We start from the raw sequence: 18,392 nt of genomic DNA on the forward strand, positions 1-18,392 counted from the left end.
CCTCAGATGCATGTCACCCCACTATACCCACACCAAAGCATTGTTACCCTCCACCATAGCCCATTGTGCCTCCTCCCCACTTGCCCTCCCCCCCCCCACCATCTTGTATTTCAATTCCACAGTCAGATTTCTAGGGTTTGTTACTGGTCTGGTTTTGTTTCTCTATATTCCACATATAAAGTGATACTATCTAATATATGTCTTTCCCCTTCTGGCTAATTTCCCCTTAGTATTATCCCCTCCAGTTCCATCCATGCTGTAGCAAAAGGCAAGTGTTTATCTTTTTTATAACTGAGTAGTATTCCATTGTGTATATAGACCACATTTTCCTAATCCACTCCTCTGTCCGTGGGCACTTACGTTGCTTCCATAACTTGGCTGTTATAAATAGTGCTACAACGAACATAGGAGTGCCTAATTCCCTTTACTTTGGTGTTGTTATATTCTTTGAAGAAATACCTAGGGGTGGAATGGCTAGGTAGTATTGCAGATCTATTTTTAATATTTTGAGAAACCTCCATACTGTTTTCTTTAGGGAGGGGCTAGACCAGTTTACATTCCCAGCAACAGTTACAAGGGTTCCTTTTAGAAAAATACCTTTAAAAAGCTTTGAGATTCCAATTATATGAAGTATCCAAAATAGACAAATACATAGAGACAGAAATATTAGTGGTTGCCAGGGGCTAGGGAGGGGGAAATAGGGAGTGACTGTTTAATGGATATAGAGTTCCCTTTTGGGCTGATGAAAATGTTCTGGAACTGGATAAGGTAGTGGTTGCACAGCATTGTGAATGTACTAGATGTCACTGAATTGTACACTTTGACATGGTTAAAATGATAAATATTATGCTTTGTGTAATCTACTACAATAAAATATATATATATATTTTGGTAGAAACTGTTGGGTGGACACTCAATTGATACATCTACATGGAACTCTTGGAAGCTGGTTTGAATTTCCTAGCCCATTAACGGTGCAGCCCACTCCAGTACAGTCTGCTAGAAAGAGCTTGTTCTCAAGGGGTTAGTGTCTTGTTCATTTATTCAGCAATTATTTATATTCTGGGCACTGAGGTGAATTTACTGTAAAGCTGATGGAGCTTAATTTTCAGAACTCCTCATTTGTATGAGCCCTGGGGAAGGTCTTGAAAGGAACCCTTCCAATTTTATGCTTGTAATTTTGTATTCTTGCCTAACTTGTAGTATACCAGCCCTACAAAAACTTACTCTGACCTTAGCCAGACTAGGGAGATGCAATAGTGAATAAGACAGGGATGGATTCCATCCTCTCTGGCTGACTGTCATTTCAATGAGCAAGAGAAACATTCCTCAAATATATACACAATAAGCTTTTAATTATAAGTTATGCTTAAGTGTTATAGAAATGAATAGTGAGCTCTGACAGACAATAGAGGAAAGAACTTCTTTGGTTTGGGCTTCAGTGAATCTTTTTCTGAGGAACGTGGGTATTAGCAGCAAGAGTAGGAGCAATCCAGGCAGAGGGACAGTGTCTGTGAGTTTGAAAGGAGCTGGTACTCAAAAAAACTAGAAGGTTTGTGGGACTCCCCGGTGGCGCAGCAGTTGAGCGCTGGGTTGCGAAGCTGCCTGCAGCCTCTGCAGCACAGGTTCGATCCCTGGCTGCTCCCCGGCCACCGGAGGAGGGTCCCACATGGCGCGCAGACATCTCCTGCCACCCGCTGCTCCCCTCAGCAGTGTACTTCGGTCCTTCTGCCTGCTCTGCTCTCCGCTCTGGCTCTGGTGAATTCTCTCACCCTCCCGCACTTCTGACTGTACCCAGTGCTTGTATAATAAATAAATAAAATAAATCTTTAAAAAAAAAAAAAAACTGGAAGGTTGGTTTGGCTGTACCAGGGGAGGAGAGAAGAAGAAAATGAAGTCAGAGAGGGAAATAGATCATAGGTGTAGCGGGCCAGAGTAAGCACTTGGATATTATTATAAAGGAATGAGAAACTATTGGAAGATTTTAAGTAGAGAGACAGGGATTAAATTTACATTTTTAAAAGGATTGTCTTCTATTGTATCACCACCTATATTAGCTTATTCAGGCTGCCATAACAAAGTACCACAGAGTGGGTAACTAAAACCAGACATTTATTTTCTCACAGTTCTGGAAGCTGGGAAGCCTGAAATTAGGCTGCCATCAGAGATCTGGTGTCGCGTCCTCTTCATGTAATGACAGCAGTCCTATAGTATTAAGGCCCCACCCTGATAACCTTATTTAAGGCTCTATCTCCAAATGCGGTCACAGTGGGCTCAAGGGGACACCCTTTATTCCCTAACCCCAGTCACATGAAACAACCAAAGAGTCTTTGCCAGGTGAGTTAAATAATAGAGTAAAACTAAATCATATGGCAAAGTCTGAGGCGCACCACCCCCCCCAAAAAAAAAAATTGGAAAAACTGATGGGGGAGAGAAGAAAAGGGAAAGAGAAAAAATAGGTTATTATTTTTTTTTCTTTTCTGCCCAGGTTTTCAAAGATGCATAGACCTGTTTTAGGTTTACCATGAGGGGAAAGGAGAGGAAGAGTGAAGCAGGTAGAAGGGGAAGCTCTTAATCTTATTTTTTCTTTGTGTTGTTTATGAGAGAAGAATACTAGTCTTCAGCACCTGGGAGATCCCTTGATTAGAAGGTTTTTCTTTTGGGCCAGGTTTAACATAGGCAGGAGAGGCAGAGCTCTACCCAGATACATAAACCACACTCTCACACACACTCTCACACACACACTCACACATACACACCCCAATCTCCAGCTTTTAAGGACTGCCAGACTACTCTGCAGTCTCTAAATCTCCACTGACCACTGCAGAGATAAGAAGGAAAAAATCTGCTCTGGGCCTCACATTCACTACAACGCAGTACTAGGTATCCATTCTAAGCTGCTTGACCCCTGCAGCTTGGCACCCCAAGATGATTTCATCCTTTTTTGTTACAGGAAGAGTGTAAATCCTAATTAATGACTTGAATCTGAGCCTATTCAGTTGAAAACCTATACCAGTTTATGAAGTTTGCTTAGAATTGAAGGCTTACTTTCAATATAGTCACAAAGGGAATAGTCTTATCACATAAGACATAGATATTAGAAATGCTTTCTATCAATGAAGTCTGTGGAAATCATTTCTGTCAGCAAATTCCACTACTTTAATCAAATTTTCCCACTTGATAATCTGATAATCTACATTATTTAAATTTTTCAATACTGATGCACTGAACACTTTGTACTCTTTGCAGGGTATTTCTTGCTGGCGAACACGAAGTTTACATCTCAGTCCGGCTATATTGGAAGGCTCTATGGTCCCTCCCTGCCAGGAAACTTGCCATATTGTCTACGTTTTTATTATGCCATCTATGGGTTTTTGAAAATGAGTGACACCCTAGCAGTTTATATCTTTGAAGAGAATCACGTGGTTCAAGAGAAAATCTGGTCTGTGCTGGAGTCCCCAAGGGGGGTGTGGATGCAAGCTGAAATCACCTTTAAGAAGCCCATGCCTACTAAGGTACAGTAGAACTAACCCAATCTTCTGTTCATTCTTACTTGCTGGAAAACTCTGGCCACATATTCGAAGGTGACCCACCGTTTTTGACAGCTTCCTGCTAGACAGAACTAGTTCCTCCAAGAGTGAGAGGATCGTTTGCTGTCCATTAAATAAGGCAGAAAATTACAGTTCCTGGACGTAAGTAACTTGTACAGGTAGAAATACATATACAATATTTCAGAGAAGGGATAAGAAGAAGATTCAGAATTTCCCCTACCACTCCCTAGCCCTGAACTCAAATTCTAATTTTACCTCTTTTTCTGAAGTTTTCCCCATGATTTTCTGATGCTTTCCTCCATTATTCTAAATATTGTATTTCCACCTCCATTTCTTGATTCACTAAACTTAACAGTATTTGCTGACTTTCTACTATGAAAGATAAGGAATTAAACTTCTTTTTTTTTTTTTAAAGATTTACTTATTTATTTATACAAGCACTAGGTACAGTCAGAAGCACGGGAGGGTGAGAGAATTCACCAGAGCCAGAGCAGAGAGCAGAGCAGGCAGAAGGACCGAAGCACACTGCTGAGGGGAGCAGCCGGCGGCAGGAGAGGTCTGCACGCCATGTGGGACCCTCCTCCGGTGGCTGGGGAGCAGCCGGGGATCGAACCTGTGCTGCAGAGGCTGTGGGCAGCTTCGCAACCCAGCGCTCAACCGTTGTCCCACCAGGGAGGCCCAAGGAATTTAACTTCTTAAATTATTCGTTCTCCTTTTCTCTCTCTACCTTATAATTTTTAGTTATATTTTTAACTTTTCTCTTGGGTTCCCTTTAAAACTTTAATGCACTTGGCCACTTATTTTCGGACCCATAAACTAGTCTCTCGATACCCCCACCATATAAGGTGAATAAATTTTCACCCCTATATTTTCCTTTACCTCTCTTGCCCTCTACTTCTCTACTTCTCTCAATTATTTTCACATTGCCACGGCTTACAATGTGTATATTCCTACAAAGAAAACTTCTGACCTTGCCAGTCTCTGGATTTCCCATTATGACCCCTTAGGCATTTGGAAGAGGATTGTTTTGTCTTTCTTGGGGACCCTCCCTCATATTACTGTGTTTTTAACACCTGCAATTACTGCAACAACCCATGTTTTTTTCACACACTCTCAAATGGCCCCAGAGATGCCATACCATGCTTGGATGAGAATCATTAATCTATAAGTTGATTCTGAAAATTGAAATCAAAATCCACCCCCATATGCAGTCCACTCTTGCCCTCCTCCAATCTGTGCTCACTCCAACAACAGAATTGACAAGAGGAAGCTCCCCACCTTTCTACACACACACTGCTTTCACCTTGGGCTTCCTATAGCTGGCAGGGAAAGGGCTCTGCATGCTCAGACATCATCCCCAAGTCTTCAGCTTCACCTCTTTTTCCCACCACCATGACCTTTCCATTCTTATCATGATGCATAATCGGTTCCCAGAGCACACACTACTCTCTCCTGCCTTGGTTCATTGCACACCCTGTTTCCTCTGTCTACAATCTTAATTCAGTTACACTTAAACCTTACTCCCACAGAGAACATTCCTTTGACCCCACTCCCTAGAACAAGTTATGGTCCCCCAGACATCTTCAATCTCTCCCTCATCATGGAGACAGCATAACACATGATTAGAAATAGAGATGCAGGATATCTCTGTTTTAACCTAATTCTATCATGTACTGGCTTTACAGTCTTAGTCTTTAAAATCTCTCCTCTCATCTGGAACCCAGAACTAGTAGATACGTGACACATAGTTGATGTTCAATGATTGTCTGGCGATGACTGTCAGGTTCTGACTTTTGAGCAGCAGTTGTTGACCCTTATTAAAATCACCAGGGAAGCTTTTAAAATGCAGATGCTCAAGATGATCTTTGTCATTCTCTCTTCTCCCATAGAGCTAGCACCTTCATAGACAGGGACCTTGTTAGTCTTGTTCATTTCTGTATCTATAGCATTTTGCACTGTGTCTGGTGCAAAGTAGATCATCAGTAACATTTGTTCAGTGCATTTGGTTCAGTGCATGCATGGCCAATGAATAAATAAGAGAATAATGAGGAGATCAATGAAAATAAATACATTTTTTAAGCAAATGAGTGAACTTTCAAAGGCTGGTAAGTAACAGAGCTGGAATTTGAAGCCTGCAGTCTATTTGGGTGCTCAAGGTTTCTGTCCAGTTTGGGGAAAGGCTTGTCCTTGAGTAGCTGAATAAAGTGAGGTTCCCTAACACACCTAAGGCATAGGCACTGAAAGTTATTTTATTTAATTCTCAAGACGTTCCTATAAAGAAAGTAAGTTGTTTCCTCTCGGTGCCCTTGCCCTCCTAAAATGCAGTGTCAGATGAACCCCAGGTCACGTTCTACCAGGAATGAATGCTTAAGCTCAGAGCTCATTGCGCTGTTGTAGGAAAGAAACTTCCCTGCTTCTGCTTCATGTCCTCAACCACCACATTCCTAAAATTGGCCAAGTTATTTATTAGTGAGGGCCCACTACAGACATGAATAGCTGCATTTTAAAACCCCTTCTCTAATTCGAAAGTTATGTATTTGAATTTTGACAATTCCTGGACAAATCCTGGTACTAATTTTTAATTTTCATGGTGGAAATAGTTGGTAGATATATTTGAGTACCTATCCTGCTAATTAAAAATAATAACTACAATAATCCCTGGCATTTGTGTTTCTAATATAACCTGTTTTCATGATTGTTTTCATCTTTGTGTGAGTTGTCGTGTGAGAACAGAGCTGAGCTGAGTGAGGGCCCACCAGTACTGAATGTGAAAAAGCCAAAACTTCCAGCCTCGCCCTATTGTTTCACCTCCCTCACTTCTAATACCCACAGGCTATCTGTGCCTTCCCAGAGGTCTTTCAGTCTGGTTGTTTCCTTACCTTTTTTCCCCACATGAGTTCTTTTTTTTTTAAATTATATTTTATATATTTTTTACATCATTGTTCATTTTTGCACAATGTATGCATTTTCATCTGGTTATAGTCCCCCTACAATTCCCACCCCCCCTTATTTGACCCTAATCCCTCCTTCCCATTCCCTCTCCCCCCACCCCCCAGTGTGTCTCTGGTTTATAGTTGCTTGTTGATTTTGATTTTTACTTTATTAGAATTAGTCTTTTTCCTGGTCCCTTATTTAGCATGAGTTCTTACCCAGCCTATTTTAAGGACAATGGGCCAGTTCAATGAATAACTCCCTGCTGCCTCCCCTAGATAGCCTAATGTTTGACAGAAACTATAGCGTATATTGATAGCTCTATTTAAGGAAGGATAACAATGGTCAGAATTTTCCCATGGCCATTCCAGCAAAGTAGCTCTGCGGGCAGATTTTGTGTAGCGTTGTCACAGCTGCCAACAACAGTAACTTGATTGAACACTTTCCATGCTGGTATGACACTGAACCCCCAAAATGCATTACTTTATTTGATGCGACTGCACCCTAAGAGGAAAGCATAATAGTGGCATTAACGGATGAGGAAAGCCCAGGCAAGAAATTAAGGACAGTGTTTAACAACACACAGCTCTTAAGTGGCAGAGCTGAGAGTAAATCCAAGTCTTTTTGAGTCCAGAGCCCATGCTTTTAAACTATGCCTTTATGCCGTCCAGGCTTCTCCTGGCTAGAGGTAAAAAGTGTAGGCTCAGGGGAGATAGGAAACCCAGCCCTAACTCAAGATTTCTAAACATTTCTAGGACTTTATTATTAACCTTTGGTTGTTCTATTTTAGAAATAACTGGCTCCTGAGAGGGATCAAATTCAAGGTGGTTCATACAGACCAAGGAGAGCTGTGGGGTTGAGGGAATACAGCATAATACCTGTGGGGTTGAGGGAATCGCTGTGGGGTTGAGGGAATAATAGCTGTGGGGTTGAGGGAATACAGCGTAAGAGTTGGATGTGGATTCGCTGCCATTTGTGCCTTTATTATCTGGGCTGATTCTGTTCTGTAACAATGCTGAGCCTCATTTTCCTGGTATACTAGTAGCACCTACCTCATAGGATTATGGGAAAGCTCAAATGAATTGCATTAGGGAAATCCCTAGCAACATTTGGTACAAAGTAGCATTTAATGAATTTAGCTGAACTAAGAATGACAAGAGAGGAAAGAATTTTTTTCTAAGCCCAGATCCTCATAAGATTTCAGTGATACCGTCTCTTTAGTATGTGGTAATTCTGCACAGTCTATGCTGTGATGTATTCTTTAAAATAAAAATCAGGTTAAAGCTGCAGATTGTAGTAGAACTAAACTTTCTTATTGAAATAGCTGTTTTTACATAACAAGCAACCTAGAAGTTTTTTTTTTTTTAATGTTTTAAGAGCATTTTGAAAGAGCATGAATTGTGAAATGGCCTTTTGATCTATTTTTTCCTCAGCCCTATACTAACTAGAGAGCAGGTAATAAAGAGTTGCCTTGAGACATTCCTATACTAAAGAGAATAATGAGGGAAGGGAACAATTCTCTCCAAGATGCTTTTCCTAAAAATGCAATGTCAGGAGAGACTAGAAAGTCATTATCAGAAATTCCATAACTGCAGAGCACAAACATTAGCCTTTATGTGTTCAAATTAGCTGAACACTGCGTGGTCAGTGTAGCACATCTATTAGGTCCTGCCCTGTCTCCTGGCCTGAAGCTAGTTTTCTCTCTAACAACAATCTTTAAGTAGTTTGTTAATTAGAGAACTGAGAGGAGCTCAATTCTGTATTCATTAATTTTTTGGGTTTTTTTTTTTTGGAAAAAAAGTGTTAAATGGCTCTTAAGTGAGCAAACAACCAGGCATTCCCCACCTAGCTAAATGATCAGCTCAGCAGCCATTCAAATCCTCGTGGTAAACCTAAGTCTACATCTTTACACTGCTCTAGGATTAAAAAAAAAAAAACACCAAAACTTCAGAAGGCTTTTTTGGATTTAGAGAAAAGCCTCATCTCTAGCCTTTCTGAAAATGTGTATGTACATATATTTTATAGGTTAGAATCTTATGTCAGCAATTCACAGGGTATCCTGTGGAGTTCAAATGCCTTGATTTGTTCCATTTGAATAAGGCTTCTGTGGTCAAATGAGTGGAAATGTTTTACACACTAGTCTCTTCTCTTCCACATACACACGATTCCCAATGCGTAATAACATACTGGTACATTTTATACTAGAGACTCCTCTTAAACCTCATGTAAGGCGACAGTTCCCTCAAAGTATTTGGCATCGAACCCTTGCCTGTGTAGCTCCTGTTAGCCTTGTACTACCATCATAGTGTAAGGCATTATATCGATATTGTCTGCTTACTTGTTAGCTACGTTAAATCAGACTATAAGCTTCTGAAGAACGGCGACCCATGTCTCATTTATTTTTTATTTCTAATGTAAACAGGGTGTGGAACAGTGGAAAACTCCATAAATAGTTAAGAAAGAGAACTGAACTGTCAGTAAATATATGAAAGGTCAAATGGTTCTGCCTTTAGATCATAAGTAGTAATGACTCATTACCTAACACCTGAGCAATTTGTCCTGCAAGGACTTTGAGTAAGAACATTCCCAAACAGAACTATCTTGCATAGATCTGTATGCTAAGTCTGGTACGGGGAGGGGCGGGGAGGGAGGGGAAGGAGTTATACTGATATTTTTTAAAACCAAAAGCTGTGACTCCTCTGTTTGAAACAACTTTCCATCCTTACATCACAGCATTCCCAGAGACTAAGGTGAGGGTTATCAGCGCTCCCAATTTTCCTGGTCCTTTCCCCATCCCCCAACTCAGCTTCTACAGCTTCCTGTATGCAACTGTGGTCAATGACACACTCACTGCTACAACATGCTGTCCTCAGCCCCAGATCCTTCTGGCTTCTCCCACCTCGTTTCCCTTAATCCCTGGAAACCTTCAGTAGCTACTTTCATCATCATTTCCCCAGGCTTCTCAGCACAGCAGGTAAAAATAAGATTAATTTCCACTGTCCCCGCTATGCTGCCAGGAAAGCCTTTTATTTATCTCATCTCTCCTTGGCTTTCTTTCTTTTCTTGCCCCAGAGGTTTAGATTCATTTTCACTCACAAGTTTCCAACATGCTTCTCCCTGACTTGATTCATCTCGCAAACGGATGAAGGCATTCACCACTAGCCCCTTTAATTCTCTTCCTCATTGAATCTTCATCTGCCTCTTTCCCCTGATGAATCTGACAAAGTATTATCCTTACTCTTAGTCAAAACCAACCCATCTATCTATACATCTGACTTCACCCTTTTGCCTCCTCTGGGACATTTTTTCATAAATTATTCCCTCTCATGTAAATCTTCTATCTCCATTAGTCCTTTGCACACTGCCAACCTATGTAGTTCGCACAAATAAACAGCAAATCTTCCTTTCACCCTAGTACCCATTTACACTGCCACCCTAGTCCATCCTTCAGTCTTCAAACTTGTTGAAAATGATCTTCAATTACTGTCTACATTCTAACATGATATCTCAATCCTTAAAACCTCTGCCTTCTCCCCACTCCCAATGCTCACCCACAGTTTTTATCAACAGCTAAGTATTTCCCTTTGATCTTGCCTGAGAAAATGCTACCCTTCCTTCAAATTTCATCTCAAGTGTCCCTTCGTCTTTGAATCTTTTATAAGTCAGGAACTTTGTGTTTTATTTGCTAGAATGAGATTTGTTAAGATCCTAAGTCAGGAATCGAAAGATTGCTTTCCAGTCTTCAACTCAAGACTCTGGCATCGACTATGAAAATCAGAATGTCACTCCTCTATGAAATAAGGGCGTGTCTTAAGATGACATCTAGGTCTCTTTTACCTCCTATTATATTTTTAGGCATCTTAATATTGTGCAGCACAGTTCTCATAGTTTTTTTTAATTTCTTTACTTCTTCTTACAATATATTTTCCTTTAGGAAAAAAAAATGAAATTCAAGCCTGTGATTTTCATTTCTGCTTTTAAAATATTCCTTGTAACTGTACCATTGGATAATGAAAATATGACTAAATGTAAAAATAGCAAGTGTTCTGAAAATTTTAAAGGGAATACTTAGAAGTTCACTCAAGTAGAAGAACAAGTCCAGAAAGTTTTCTGGAGAGATTTATAAATAGATGAATATTTAATAACAAGACAGCCTGCAATGAAGAGATTAAGGAACCAGAAAAACAATGTGTAGACAAGATACTGGAGAGGATATAAATTTCCTATCACATTTCATGCTGTCTGGGAACATTGGAAGTGGCTGCTTCAGGATATTAATATCCCAGCATAATTAAAGTAGAGCAGCTGAGTACAGAGTAGAAATAGAGAGATCATTAATTACTGACAAGATAATCAATACATTATAAAACAAATTAGGATGGTTTCATATACAGAACAAGGAAAATTATACTGTCAAGTGGATTCAGTTTTAATGTGAAATTGAACAGAGTACCCAAGTATGGAAAAGGAGCTTACTCAAGTCTTTCCAAATAAACACAGCATCAGTTGTCACTCCAAGAATTATAAATTACTTTAGATGTGTGTAAGGGAAGGTTGATAAGTTCTCCTTTTCCTTCTCTTACATCTCTTTTTCAGGTATTTTTGAAGGTTTCTCTGTTTCATGTCAACTTGTGGGGAGATGACAGGAAATACTGATTAACACAACTGGTAGTGCTAATGTCAGGGCATTCTTTTATGTCTTTCCTGAGGAATCAATTTCATGAAAAATTGCTGAATTACCACACTTGTCCTCCCAACAGCATGGAGACATCAAAAAAGACAGAACATTCTTAACCCATAACTTCAATAATAAGTTTAATGAAGCAGACATTTATTCTGAGAATTGTGTGTGGACTTGAAATACTACCTCTGTCACTCCCATATTCCTAATCTTGTGAGTATTTCACAGTATTACAGTGGCTACATTATTAGGGAATTTGTCCAGAATTTTTTGGATAATACAAAATTATGTTTTGATGCTCACATTGAGATTTTCTGGGGGATGGTCTGGTTTTTTGAGCTCAGAAACTGTTTTCTGGCCCTGCAGCTGTAAGCTCAAATCACTTACATGGAAATCGATAATAAAGACAATCAATAAAGATTCTTCTTTCACCTGGAAAAGAATACCTTCCTTCTTTTTGCATAAATATTTCCATGTTTCCCTCTTGTATATGACTTTCTCTGGGTATTTTCTACTCTTCATGCAGTAGTTCCATCTTTAGCAGAAGTCTCTCTCCAATTACTCTCCAGGTGACTACTGTTGGACTGTGAGTTTCTATATTCTATTTAGTGTCAGGTTTCACGTGTATCTATACAAAGCTCAAAGATGCATTGCTGTTTGTTGCCCGCCAATTTCATCTGTTTCCAAACCAAAACATTTGGTTCTCCCCTACTTTCATTCTCCTAATAAAAATTTCCCACTAAACATATCTGAAAGGCAGGTGTCAAGCCAGGAAAAAAATTGCAACATAGATGACAAGCTGTTAATATATTTAATATATAAATCTACTTTAATAAGTTAACTGAACTATAGGAAAGAGGCAAAGGATATGCACAGACAAATCAGAAAAAAAAAGAAATACTACTGGAAACAAATGCACAAATATATCCAACCTCATTTGTGATGTCAGAAATTTAAGAATATAATAAAATAGCATTTTGTCAATTAAGTGGCTAAAAATGTTTTTAAATATCACAACTCAGAATGTCATCGTTGCATTACTAACCATAATTATGCTTCATACTGTTGTATTGAGTTTATCAATTGACAAACAAATCTTTCACTTTAGGACAAATAGACATATTTATAACTTGTCTAAATATATGAGTTGTATATATGAATACTTAAATGTGGGTGGGTGGATGTAACATTAGCCCACAGAGGTGAGGATGCAGGGAAATAAGAATTCTTATAATCTCTTGTGTGAGAGTAAATTGAAATAATATTTCTAGATGACAATTAAATTACACTTATCAGAGAGAGAGCCCAAAAACACGTATTCTTTTTGAAATAATTATACTTCTAGGAATTATCATAGGGAATGATCATGGTTATGCAGCTGAATATTTAGCTACTAATATTTATCACAACAATATTTCTTTTTAAAGATTTATTTATTTAAGCATACAAGAGCTGGGGTACAGGCCAGAGGCATGGGGGTGGTGAGAGGATTCACCAGAGACATAGTGAGGAACAGAACAGGCAGACGGACTGAAGTACAATGCTGAGGGGAGCAGTGGTACGACAGGAGAGGTCTGCTGTACCCTGTGGGTTGCTCCCTGGCCAGTCGTGCTGCAGTGGCTGTGGACAGCTTCATAGGTTGCGTCTTAACCCTTGCACCACCAGGAAGGCCTCACAACAATATTTTTAATACAGAGAAATTGAATACTACCCATTTATCTATCGGTAAGGGTTGGTTAAATAAGTTGTGACATAGCTAAAAAGAGGTTAGTGTTAGAAAAGCTTTAAGCCCAAACTCTTCATCAAGTTAAGCATCTATACTTTGCCTTGGGAATAAGGCCACCAGCTGTCACTGTGTCCCAGACAGGAGTGAAGCAAAGTCAGCCTTCCTGTTTGGGTATTAGTAGGGCACAGATCAAGAGTCTTCTGTCTCCCTATCCAGGAGAATTTTTTTCAACAGCAGGGGTGCACCCTTGAGAGTTAAGTCAAAGGCCTGCTTCTCTCTTTTTTGTTGTTTATTGATTGTAACCTGCATGCTTACTAGTAGAAGTGACATTTTCATACCTTCATCCAAAAAAGCTACAAGCATAGTTCTATATTATGAAGTCCACCCTTGGACATGACAACTAAATTTGGTATTTACACTATATTACATTATAGACAGAGCTGGGGTAGGGTTAATCTATACTGTAAGTCTAGCCCAGAACTGTTTTGGTTTGTTTTGTTTTGGCCACCCATCCCCTGTGGAGAGTGTGTAAAGAGCAGGAAGTTATTTACATCTATTTTCCTTCACTGATAACAAAAGGTTTGTGGAATAATTATATATAATATCTTTATTGTTAAGGTATGAAATTATATTATAAAACACTGAAATAATGCCTTACCTTTTCTAATGTTCATTTTTTTTCAGTTTCCACTTGCTTTCCATTTGGATACTTGTGACATAATAAGAAATATATATATGTTTGTGTGTGTGTGTGTGAGAGAGAGAGAGAGAGAGAAAGAGAGAGATACAGCATACCCCTGATTTCTGGAAGAGAGCTCCTAAAACCCTTATAATTGTCTAAGTGCTAAGATCACTAGGAGTATCTTTTGTTCTAATGAGGTGACTCAGTGAGCTCCTGGATGGCTTCTAGTTGAGGGCTAATCACGAAGCCATGTTAGAAACTTGCAATTTGTAGCCCCCTTAGCCTCCAGAGAGGGCTAGAATGGAGTTAATAATTGATCATGTCTACATGAAGAAGCTTTCACAAACCCCACTCAGGGTTTGATGAACTTCCAAGTTGGCAAACCCCTACACTGGCAAAGTGACACACCCCTTTTGAGGAGAACAGAAGCTCCTGCACTTGGGATTCTCCCAGACCTTACCCTATGTGACTCTTCACCTGGCTGTTCCTCTGTATCCTTTATCATATTCCTTAATACAATGGTAGATGTGTTTTCCTGACTTGTGAGCTACTCTATCAAATTATTCAAACCCAAGGAGGAGGTTTACAATCCTCCAATTTATGGCCAAGATGGGCAGAAGTTGTGGGTCCTTCTACTTGCAAGGGGCATCTAAAGTAGGTGGAGGCACTCTTGTGGGACTGAGTCCTTAACCTGTGGCATCTTTTTTCAGGCAGATAGTGTCAAAATTGAGTGAAATTGTGGGACACCTGCTAGTACCATGGAGAATTATTTTGTGTGAGGAAAACCCCACACATGTGGTGACCAAAGTGTCAGAAGTGAAGTGTCCTGTGAATAGTAAGAGATACTCAGGAGGCAGACTGGAGTTTTTCATAATATAATTTTGAGCATTCATTGTGTGGGATTAGACAATTTGTGTCCCACAATGAGAAGAGCATGAGCTCTGGAATCAGAGGGACCTGCTCCCAAAACAAATGAAGGAAGTGCAAATGGCTGCAAATGAAGATACAGTTGTAGGTGTGGATTTGGAGAGTTGAGGGGATACTACCCTGTGGGTCTAAATTTTTAGTGTGCAGCAGAACTAAGGTCGTCGGCTGAGGAGAGAATGCCATCACTGAGATGTGAGGCTGAAAGGTTTACTGACTAGTTCAACCTTCACCAGTTTTGATATTCAGTTGTGATCTAGATCCTGGTTCCAGTTTTCTGAACACCCTTTATAACCTACAGATATAGGAAGCTGGTTATTAGTAACAGGTTAACAATTTATGTTTGCACTGCTTCTAATTGGGGTCTTTCAAGATCATACCTTTCAGAATTGTGTTTTGAAACACCTAAAGGGGAAAGGAGAAAGCGAGTAGGTTGGTGTAATGCAACATACGCTACTGGAGATGCGGAATGTGGAGATGCGGAATGTGTCGTTTCCTTCTGGGGTCTGGGGCTGACTATCATGTGACCTTGAGCTTCTTGCACAGGCTCTCAGGGGCCTTTTCCTCATTAAAAACAAAAAACAAAACCAAACAAAACAAAACGGCAGCTTCTGAGCTCTCTTCTGGAATCTCTCTTACCTTAACAGGGGCCAAAATATCCGAAAAGAATGCAAATTTCTGAAATCAGTGAGTTGAGAGATATGGATATTTACCACCAAAATTGCAATGAAAAATTTCAGCTGTTGGCCTGCTGTCTAGCACAGCGTGCCCTCTGTCCCCAGAATGTGAACAGAAAGAATCACTGAGAGAAGCTGGATGCAGCTCAATCTTTGTTGTTTGTCAAAGCCAAAAGTTGAATTAAATCAGATGGGTCTTTATAAAAAGAAAAAAACAAAACAGATGGGTCTTCTAAAGGAAAAAGTGTTGGTCAGCTAAATACTAATTTAAAAACATATGGTCATTCTGCCTTTTGTGGCATCTGAACCAAATATAGTATCTGCAAGAGGCATGCTGTTACAATTTAGCAACAATTTCCCAAAACATGGCTGGGATTCTAAAGTGCTAAAGTCTCATATTCATTTCTCTAAAGTTCCACTCAGTCTGTCTTTAGGGATTTGTAAAAATTCTACCCCTTTAGCCAAGTATCTTAATATTGGAATTTTTTGTTTGTTTTCCTTTATGTGTTTTTTTAAGTTCTTACAACTTATCCTCAAACATTAAATGAATGTATTTATGTTTGCATTATATAGTCTATCTTGTGTTTGTGTCAATAGCATCTTAATGAAAGGCTCTGGAATATAATGCTCTGACTGCATTATAGTAATTTTGTGAATAATTATTCCACCTACTCTGTAGTCACCATGTCCAAATTTATCTGCACAAATGAATTCAAAGGATTTTAACCTCATCAGAATAAAAGTTAAATTTAACCCAAAATCAAACCCTCTGGCCCACTGCCTATAACAAGAACCAAATTAGATTCATTTTGTGAACATGGGTAATTTATGTAATGCTGGCAGAGGATTGAAATAGTTCTATGTGAAAACAGAAGGACATTTCCAGAAATCAACATTTACATACTGATTACAGACCTAACTGAAGCTATCCAGTTGGTGAAGGAGGTAGTTGATTAACAGTCTGGCCAACATTGACTCTCTAGCAGGCCAGGGAAACTATTTTAAAAGACAGTGATGACCCAGTTCATTCAGCCAATGTTTAGCTCTCTTTGCTGCTCAACAAAGGTTTGTGGTTGTGTATTCCACAGCTCCCTGGAAAGCTCCATTTACTCCCTCCCTTCTCTGCATTTTGTTATATGCTTGAACTATTACACATAGTACAGTTAAAGTCAGTAGCCCTCATTTTTTTTAAAATCCGATCTGATTTGGTGTGGGAAAATAAGTTCCTATTATATCTGTTTCTCTTCTTATTCTTTTCTGAGTGTTTTAACCAGGAACTTTTATGGACTTTACAAAAGACTCAAGGGCCGCGGCTGCCTTTTTACACAGATGCTGTCTGCACATTGCCACCCCTGCCCCCCTACACAAACCAACCCCAAAACTTTAGAGTTAAAATTATATACTACAAGGGAAAGTTTGTTCAGTTACCTTTTTGAATCTGGTGCTTATCGTTATGTTGTTCAAGAGAACAGATGATTCTTTTTTGTAAGGAATAAAAATGAAAACTAAGAAGAGAGTCTTTTCCCCTTTACAATTTGCAGTTTTCTGAAGCAGGAAATTAGAACGATATGGCCCTGATGATCTTGGGGGTGATTATTCAGTTTTTGAATGTTAGGCCACTTCCCTTGCTTTTTCATTCCTCTGCCTTTTTTTCCAGAGCTTGAGGATATTTCACTGCTTACTAGAACCACCACCCTGTAATGTGCAGCAGAAGAGAAAATAAATCAATCCAGTTCACTTTTAAAATGTAAGCAATTGTTTTGTTCTGACTGGGGAGAATAAACTAATTGAAATCTGCAGTGAATCCAAACAGGAGGCAACACATCTAAAAGTGCCTAGCACAGGGACTACACATAACAGAATTCAGTAAGTGGGCTTTTGTAACTCTCACAGCAGTTTTCTACCACCCTCCTCTTAGCCAGAGGAGATTTTGTACCTAGGCCTTCCACCCCGAGGGGCCTTTGGCAATGCCTCCAGAGACATATTTGATTGTTGTGACTTGGGGGTGATGTTAGTGTCTAGTGGTAGAAATAGGGTTGCTGCTTAACTTCCTATAATGCGTGGGGAGTCCCCCACAACAAAGTATTATCTGGCCCCAAATACCAGTAGTGCTGAGTTTGGAACACTCTGCTATAGATAAATGAGCACATGCAATGTCTATTTTCACTATGAAAAATAAGTAATATTGTTAATCCTCATTTGACTACATTTAAAATTATTTGTTTGGACCTCCCTGGTAATGTAGGGTAGGGATTAAGTCTCAGTGCTATCATGCTATTATCATTGTGGTATGAGTTCGATCCCTGGCCACAGAGGTAACATATGGCACAGCAGACCTCCACTTAACAGTGTACTTCAGTAGATTTGCCTCTTCTGCTCCCTATTCTGTCTCTGAATCTTCTAACCCTCATACCTCTGACCCTCATACCAGTTCTTCAATGCATAAATAAATAAATCTTAAAAAAATAAAATAATTTTTTTTTTTTTGTAAATGCATTTCCATAGCACTGCCTATTGTGTTCCCAAAGTTAGTTTAGGTAAATCACCTCAATAAGGGCCTCCCCGGTGGCGCAGCAGTTGAGTGCTGGGTTGCGAAGCTGCCCACAGCCTCTGCAGCGCCAGTTCGATCCCTGGCTCCTCTCCGGTCACCGGAGGTGGGTCCCACATGGCCGCAGACCTCTCCTGCCACTCGCTGCTCCCCTCAGCAGTGTACTTTGGTCTTTCTGCCTGCTCTGCTCCCCGCCCTGGCTCTGGTGAATTCTCTCACCCTCCCGTGCTTCTGACTATACCCAATGCTTGTATAAACAAACAAAAATAAATCTTAAAAAAAAAAATCACCTCAATAATAAAAACTTTCTATCCAAACAAAAAAGTTCAAGTATCACTAGTACCTAAGAACCAGATCTTTGTGCACTGAAACAAATTGATTTACACAAATGTTTCCTAACATTTAAGAAATTTGTATAAAATCAGAAGCACCTGTCAAGAAGATATCATTTTATTTTGTCCTCATCTTCTCCCCTCTCAAACAGAAATCAATATACATTCGTGTTGCCTAAGAATTTGTTTTCTGTCTTTAGAAATATTCCATTTGCTTTGAAATACTGGCTAAAATGACACTCTTTTGGAAGTAGATAGATCAATAAACAAGAGGTTAACCCCCCCAGCCCCACCCCAAGAACTTAGACTATGGTCAATTCTCTTCTTGTCATATTCTTAA

The 18,392-nt window shown here is 39.6% G+C and overlaps 1 protein-coding gene across 1 annotated transcript in view; it reads left to right on the forward strand.

Moving 5' to 3' along the window:
• Positions 1-18,392, forward strand: part of MAMDC2 (MAM domain containing 2) — a 138,138-nt gene that overhangs the window by 83,711 nt on the left and 36,035 nt on the right. The window contains exon 9 of the mRNA XM_037494274.2: positions 3,250-3,515. Coding sequence (XP_037350171.1) covers positions 3,250-3,515 — 266 coding nt within the window. The remainder of the gene's footprint in view (positions 1-3,249; positions 3,516-18,392) is intronic.

Source organism: Talpa occidentalis, unplaced genomic scaffold, assembly GCF_014898055.3.
Source record: "Talpa occidentalis isolate TD23 unplaced genomic scaffold, MPIMG_talOcc4v2.1 talOcc4.7, whole genome shotgun sequence".
Classification (NCBI taxonomy): domain Eukaryota; kingdom Metazoa; phylum Chordata; class Mammalia; order Eulipotyphla; family Talpidae; genus Talpa; species Talpa occidentalis.